Here is a 7,472-nt window from a genome sequence, read left to right as displayed (position 1 = left end):
CTTCCGCCGCTCGCTGCTGCTCAGCGGGCTCCGGGCGGGCGGGCGCCGCAGCTCCTTGGGCAGCAAGCGGGGCTCCCTGCGCAGCGAGGTGAGCAGTGAGGTGGGCAGCACAGGACCCCCGGGCTCCGAGGCCAGCGGGCCCCCGGCCCCGGCTCCGCCCGCCCTCATCGAGGGCTCTGCCACTGAGGTGTATGCGGGCGAATGGCGCGCAGACCGGCGCAGCGGCTACGGTGTGAGCCAGCGCTCCAACGGGCTGCGCTACGAGGGCGAGTGGCTGGGCAACCGGCGGCACGGCTACGGACGAACCACCCGCCCGGACGGCTCCCGCGAGGAGGGCAAGTACAAGCGCNACAGGGCTGTCGAAGGCGCCCGTCGAGCCGTAAGCGCTGCCCGCCAGCGCCAGGAGATCGCCGCTGCCAGGTGGGCATCCGCTGCAGAGGCCAAAGCTGGGCTAAGTGGAGAAGGTACCCTGGGGACTCTTGAGGGGAGGGGGTGGTGCCTAAAGGAGGGCCATGACCAAAGGCCTAGAGCCCCGGGGGGAAGAACAGGCCTAGGGCCAGGCAGTTGTAGCCCTGGATACTGGGAGTGTTTATATCTGAGGCTACAGGTGGATGTGGGTGTAACTGTGGGTGGCTGGGTATTTGAGGGAAGCCGTGTTAGACTATAAGTGTGCCTTAGTGTCTTTTGTGGGGATGTGTGTCATTGTTGTGTGTGGGAGTAGCAATGAGCGCTGGCTTATGCAGGCTCAGAAACCTCTTGGAAGTCAGACATGTCCCTGGTCTTCCTCTAGCAGCTGGGGGCAGCAGCCTTGGGCAGGGAGACAGGGAATGGGCATCCCTAGCCACATCCTAGCCTGCCCACAGACTGACAGAATTTCAGCTTTGGGCCTTCGGGAGATCTAGTTTGAACAGCTGATCTGTCCACATGAAAAGATAGTTCCTGTCAGCTTTGCCTCCCTGCCTTCCTTTATCCAACTGAAAAGGTTTGAGGGGAGGAGGCTTGCCTGTAAATGAAATTTTCTTTCTGTAATTCAGCTTGCATTTCCATGCATCAGAAACCTTATTATCTAAAACAGTACTGTGCAGTAGGAATATAATGTATGCCAAATATGTTACTTTAAATCTTCCAGTAACTGTGTGAAAAGATAAAAAGAAACAGGTAAATGAATTTAAATAGTACTTTCTTTTTTTTTTTTTTAAGTAAGCCCTAGGTCCAACTTGGGGATTGAACCCAAGCGACCCTGAGATCAAGAGTTGCACACTCTGCCAAGTGAGCCAGCCAGGTGCCCCCTAAACAGTACATTTTTATTTAAACCAGTAGATCCAAATTTTGATCATTCCAACATATAATCAACATAAAATCATTAAGGAGGGATTTTACATTACCTTTTTTTTTTTTTTTTTCTAAGCCTTTGAAATCTAGAATATATTTTATATGTGTAGCACATAATTTCAAATCAGACTAGCCACAATTTAAGTGCTGGATTAGATAGCACAAATCTAAAGAAAGGCAAAAACCCATTTGTAATGTGATTCACAGGCCCCTCATATATAACTCATACATGTAAGTTTTCATATATTGGATTTTCTTTAAAGGGGAGGGGTACAGTTGAAGGATTTTGTTTAAATCTGAGGCTGTTTCAGAGGATTAGAGGCCAAGATATGTCCAAATATGCTTCAGTGAGTTTGTATAATGGGTGACCAAGGTATGTGTAGGAACGTGTCATATCCAAAGAAGATGCCTGAGCCAGAGGTTTCTATCTGTAGATACATCTCCGTGTCTAGGTAGTTAGAGTCCAGGGCCTTAAGCCAGGGAAGGGGGAGGGCAGGGCACCAGGGAGCATTTTAGCCTAGATGAGGAACAGGCATGGGCAGGAAAAACTGATCTCAGTAGCTGAGAGATCAGTCAGTGGGAGGAGGCTGGTTGGTCTCCCCAGCAACAGGCCTGGCAAACCTGATTGGTTGCCAGCTGCCATGGAAACAGCAGAGCCTCAGCAGCAGGTGCCTCTGCCAGGTAGCCTGATGACTGGATCTGCTGCCTAGGACTTGCTCATCGACACCCTCCAAACTCAGAAACACAGGCTCTTGTCAGTGTTGCAATTTTTTGGCCACTGATAGAATTCCATGCAACCCAAGACTGTGATCGTCCTTCTCTGCTCTAAACCCTGAGACCAGCTTACTTTCAAAGAGGACTAGTCATATAGAATCTAACAGCCCATAGACAGAAGAACATGGTTATCTGAGGTCCCTCCAAACAGGCTCTAAAAGTCCTTAACCCAGCAGGTTTGAGGGGAAGAGGCTGATCATATCTCCTGAGGTACATAAGGTGGTGGTGGGCTTAAGACTATAAGGAACACCACCACCCCTCTCCCTATCCCCATACCCAGTCTGCCTTCCTAAGCCAGTTGAAACAAGCCTGGGGCCAGAGGGGGCTTGATCCATTTAAGCCCACGTATATCTGATTACCTTTATCTCTGTTCCTTTGTGCCCCACCTTTAGTCGGGATTACAGAATGAATTTAATGATCACAGGGCATCTGTGATTAACAGCAGAGGGTGAAAGGGAAGGTAAATTGAAGAAGCATCTGACATCAGAGGGAGAACTGGGAAACAACCCCAGGGAAAGGACTGATAATGCTTCACAGTGGCCTGTACCCACAGAGCAAGGCACAATGGGAGGGACATATGAAAGGGAAGGAAACTAAGAGCTTACTTGGAGGTATAAGCACCATGGTGAGAACGCATGCATGGTAGCTGGGAGAGGAAGTAGGAATAGCAGAAAGGGGGGACCCACGCTTTATCCCAGTTCCAGAATTCAGAAAAGATGTGATGGTGCAGGCAGGCAGAGGCAGTGACCAAGGGGCGAGAAGAGTGTGAAAATAGAAGAGGCTGAAGAAAAGCAGCCCATGAAATTCTCATGTCAGGAAATCTGCAGGGAAGAGGCGGGGTTAGCAGCGGTAAGGGGACAGGAGGCAAAGGCTCTTAGCACAGGGAGCAGGTGGCCCAGAACAAGGAAGCTGCTGGGAAGTACCAGGCAGGTGCAACTACAGAGAGATGTGCTAAGAGCATGAGGTCTCCTCTGTCCCTGGCAAGGGAGCAGGATAGGGCTGGGATAACAGAGTTGAGGACAGCCAGGGAGGGCCTGCCCCTGTTGCTGGAAAAAGGGAGGTGTTACTACAGGACATGATGGTGGCAGATATGAGAGGAGCAAAAGAGTGTGATGAGAGCAGGCACGGCCTGGTTTCCAGGTCTAGGAGAGGAAACCAGAAGCCAGCTGCCCTGTCGGGCCAGGAAAGGGAACAGCTGGCAGTGTGTGAGCAAGAGTGAGGACTCCAGAGGTGAGCTCAAATCCAGAGGGACATGATGTGGTGGGGACATGGGCCAGGGGCCTGGAGCATCTGAGCAGGTCTGCTAAGTCCCTGCCCCTGGAACCCGACAGGGCGGCAGATGCCCTTCTAAAGGCAGTGGCAGCCAGCAGCGTCGCTGAGAAGGCTGTGGAGGCAGCTCGAATGGCCAAACTGATAGCCCAGGACCTGCAACCCATGTTAGAGGCCCCAGGTGAGGCGTGGGCAGTCTGGGAAGCTGGAGGGGCTCAGGCGTGGGGAAAGGGAAGGAAGTCCCTGCAGGGGACTGGGGACGGAAAAAGCCAAGGTATGAGGGACCAAGGGGATGAAGAGGGGGGCCAGACTCTGTTGTTTGGGGAATTTATGAAATCTGGTAATAAGGACTAGGGGCTTGGGGTCTGGCTATGAGAGGCCGTAAGCCTGGGGATACCAAAGTCCCAGGAGGTGCCCAGACAGAGGGATAAAGCTATAGCTTTTGCTGCCCAAGGCCACTTAGGCCCCTCTGATTCTTAGCTATCCCTGTCGCAGGCCGCAGACCCAGGCAAGATTCAGAAGGTTCCGACACAGAGCCCTTGGATGAGGACAGCCCTGGGGTGTACGAGAATGGACTGACCCCCTCAGAGGGCTCTCCTGAACTGCCCAGCAGTCCTGCCTCCTCCCGCCAGCCCTGGCGACCCCCTGCCCGCCGGAGCCCACTGCCTCCTGGAGGGGACCGGGGTCCCTTCTCCAGCCCCAAAGCTTGGCCCGAGGAGTGGGGGGGGCCAGGTGAGCAGGCAGAGGAACTAGCTGGCTATGAGGCTGAGGATGAGGCTGGGATGCAGGGGCCAGGGCCCAGAGACGGTTCCCCACTCCTCGGAGGCTGCAGTGACAGCTCCGGAAGTCTTCGAGAGGAGGAAGGGGAAGATGAAGAGCCCTTGCCCCAGCTGAGAACCCCAGGGGGCTCTGAGCCTGAGCCCATGGCCACGCCAGTCCTGAGGGGCCCATTCTCGAGGGGTCCTGAAGCCGGGTGCCTGATGGAAGAGTTTGAGGAGCCTGCTGCAACAGAGAGGCCCGCCCAGCCGGTGAGATGCCCTCCGTCCCTGCTTTGTGGCCCCTTTTCTCCTCAGAGCCTTGCCTCTCATCCTTTCCAGACATCTCTCTGATCCCTTCAGGGCCTCCGATTTGGACTCAGCTTCCTTTCTGCCTGCCCAGTCTTGGACCATATCCCACCTAAAAAAAAAAAAAAAAAAAAAAAGGGAACTTGTGAGCTGCAAGCAACCTTAGAGACCTTCATCTCCAGCTCCCTTATTTGACAGATGGGGGAACTGAGGCCCAAAGCACTTAAAGTAATTTGCCCAAGGTTACCACTGAATAATGGTAGAGCCAAAACATCTTTCCCTGTTCTCCTTCCATATAATTTCCAGCTCCTGGTTTCCTACTCCACCCCCACCCCCACCTCCACAGTTTCTCTCTTTGGTGCCCAGAATTAAAAAAGGAAAAGCTTGTTCCCTCCCTACCCTGACTCTCCCTCCCTCTCCTGGGAAGACGGGAAATGGGAAAGGAGGCAGAAAACTGGGAGGGGTGGAGTTTCCCCAGAACCCTCTACTCTGATTGGACCCCAGACCTCTCCTGTTTCCTAGCAACCACATCCTCACCCCTTCATCCCTCTGCTTTACTGCAGTACTGGCTGCTGCTGCCAGCGTCTGCTACTAAGGCCAGGCACCTTCTGCCTGGGCCACGTGACATGCTAGTGGGAGGGGAGGGGAGGGAGGAGGGAGGAAGGGCTGTCCCTGACTTGAGGGAGCCCGAGAGAAGGCAAGGCCCTGCCTGCGAGAAGAGAGGTGTTTCTGCAGTCCAAAACAAAGGTTGGAGATGCCCCTGCTCCCACCTCTGAGGAGAGGTGCCTGGGACCCTTCAGCTTTGCCACTTGCCAGGGCAGGAAGTTGGGACCTGTCGTTGGACATGGTCCTTAGGGACTGAGACTGCATTTCCCCTCATCTCTCTAGGGAGCTGCCAACCCCCTGGTGGTGGGAGCCGTGGCCCTCCTGGACCTCAGCCTGGCGTTCCTGTTCTCCCAGCTCCTCACCTGAGGCTCCTGCCCGGCCTAGTTCTGGCTTCAGTTGCTGCCTCTTCCCTTCTTTGACCTGCCTTTTTCTCTTTTCCTCCTCCTGGTTGTTTTTTCTCCTATCTTTCTTTCTCTTCTCCCTTCCCTTTCTTTTCTGTCCCCCTTTGTTTTTGTCTTTTGCTCTTTCTTTCCAGCTCTCCTTTCAGATTCTCTCATTTATTCTGGATCTGTCTCTGTCTTCCTCACTCTCTTCCCCACCCTGCCCCACCTCTCTCTCTAGATTGTTTACATATGAAGGGCTTTTCTCGCTCAGAGTTGCTCTCTTCTCTGAGACACACAAATCTAAGTCAGACCATTGCCCCATGTCCTCCCCGCCTTTTCTTTAGACCTGAACTTCGATGAGGGTGGGGGTCTGGTGTCCTGAGGGGTTTCCTGGAAGCTGAGTGGGAAGGAAGAAGAAAATGGAGAAGGGATGACTGTATACTGGGCAAGGCACTGGCTGGGCTGCTGCGGCTCCCTGACCCAAGGGGCCTGGTGTCCCTCTGAGGCCTAGTGGAAGAGCTGGAGGAGGTGTGGCCTCCACCTCTGACTTTGGAGGATCCGATCTCACCTCCAAGCACTGAGCTAGGTTCTTGCCTAACTCCATCCTTCCCTGAAGGAGATAAGGGAGACAAAAAGTAGAATGACTCCCAAGGATCTCCCTCTTCCTTTACTCAACAGCCAGCCTCTCGCCCAACCCCCTAGGGTGGCATGCCTTGACAAGAGCAACGTGTAAAGGAAAGAAAATGTCTAACGCAGTCACGTCTACCCACTGACCTCTCCCACCCTCTTCTCCACCCCCCACCCCCGCCCTACAATGTATTTGGTTGGTCTGGACTCACTTGTGGCCTTTGATTAGATTTCTACGGGGCCTGAAGAAGATATTTCTACTGCAGAGGGTTAGAGGCACTTGAGCTAGGACCCCACTCCCCAACTCAGTTGTGGCGTGTGGGTTGCGGGGAGGCGTTTCGGGGAACACAACCAGCCTAGATAAGAGGAACTCACAGAGCAGCAGAAGCTGTGACAAGTTTAGTAGTCTCTAAGTGGGTTATATCCCTTCCCCCATCACATCAGGATCTTGTGAAATGGGAAAACAACAGAAAAGAGGGATCAAAGGAAGCCAATCTCTCACACACTTTCCAGGCAGGGCAGAGGTGGAAGTCAAACCAGGGTGAGAGGTGGGTTGAGAGCCCTGTTTGAGATTGTGGCTGATCCCTGTTAATAGCTTTCCCCTGGGGGCAGGAAGCCCTAGAAAGAGGGGGACCCCTCTGTAGGGTCCTCAGGGGATCTTTCCTCCCTCCCCTGCATGAGGCAGCCGCAAGCTGCCTGCCAACCCCCTCCCTCAAGGAATGGCCTTGCCTGGGAATGCCCACCACACATACCCTCTTCTTTTTTTCTAGTCAAACTCTGTTTACTCCTTGGCCTGCCTCCCTCCCTCCCCTCTAAACCTTTACTTCTGATTTCTATTTCATGGAATTTGGGATTGAAGTTAAACTACAGTGCCGCCAACACCAAGTCTTGCAGGAAAAAAATACAAAGAAATTTAACAAAAAAATATATTAATAAAAAAGTTCAAAAAAGGGGGGGGATTGTCATCTCCTTTGGGGTGCGATGGCTTCAAATCCAAGCTCTCTGAGGCTCTCCGGGTGCTGAGAATGTACAAAGAGACCTCTTGGGGAACCCCAGGCATGCCAAGCAGTCTTACTGCCAGAAGAGCTCCTTCCCCCTAACTCCAAAGCCTGAGGCCTGAGGTCAGAGTATTCTAGATGGCTCAGTGGGGCGGCCCGGGAGGGGCGGGGTCCCGTGATAAGGGCGGGAAGAGGGAAGGACCGGCCAGTCGAAGGACCAACCCGCGTCGGGCCTTGTACCAGGAAGTGCTGGGGGGAGAGGAGCGGAGTTGAGACAAGCCAGGTGAGGCTGTCGTTAGGGCTGGCGTCCAGGTGTGAAGCTGAGGCCGCCTGAGGTGTGACCCTGGGGAGGAATCCCGCGAAAGAGGTAGCGCAGGGCCTTGAAAGGAAATGAATGGCGGGGCTAGGGATGGGAAACC

The 7,472-nt window shown here is 53.7% G+C and overlaps 2 protein-coding genes across 3 annotated transcripts in view; both read left to right on the top strand.

The window, feature by feature from the left end:
- The window catches only part of JPH4 (junctophilin 4), an 8,768-nt gene extending 1,586 nt beyond the window's left edge, over positions 1 to 7,182 (top strand). The window contains 4 exon segments of the mRNA XM_077770427.1: positions 1 to 420; positions 3,438 to 3,556; positions 3,871 to 4,403; positions 5,328 to 7,182. The exon segment at positions 1 to 420 is cut by the window's left edge and continues 26 nt beyond it. Coding sequence (XP_077626553.1) covers positions 1 to 420; positions 3,438 to 3,556; positions 3,871 to 4,403; positions 5,328 to 5,411 — 1,156 coding nt within the window. The 3' untranslated portion in view covers positions 5,412 to 7,182.
- A 113-nt stretch (positions 7,183 to 7,295) lies between these two features.
- Positions 7,296 to 7,472, top strand: part of AP1G2 (adaptor related protein complex 1 subunit gamma 2) — an 8,468-nt gene continuing 8,291 nt past the window's right edge. For both annotated transcript variants that reach the window (XM_077770424.1, XM_077770423.1), the window contains exon 1: positions 7,296 to 7,420. The gene's annotated coding sequence lies outside the window, so the exon portion shown is untranslated. The remainder of the gene's footprint in view (positions 7,421 to 7,472) is intronic.

The sequence above is a fragment of the Crocuta crocuta genome, unplaced genomic scaffold (assembly GCF_008692635.1).
Source record: "Crocuta crocuta isolate KB4526 unplaced genomic scaffold, BGI_CrCroc_1.0 scaffold175, whole genome shotgun sequence".
Taxonomy (NCBI): domain Eukaryota; kingdom Metazoa; phylum Chordata; class Mammalia; order Carnivora; family Hyaenidae; genus Crocuta; species Crocuta crocuta.
This window is presented reverse-complemented; position numbering and strand designations above follow the sequence as displayed.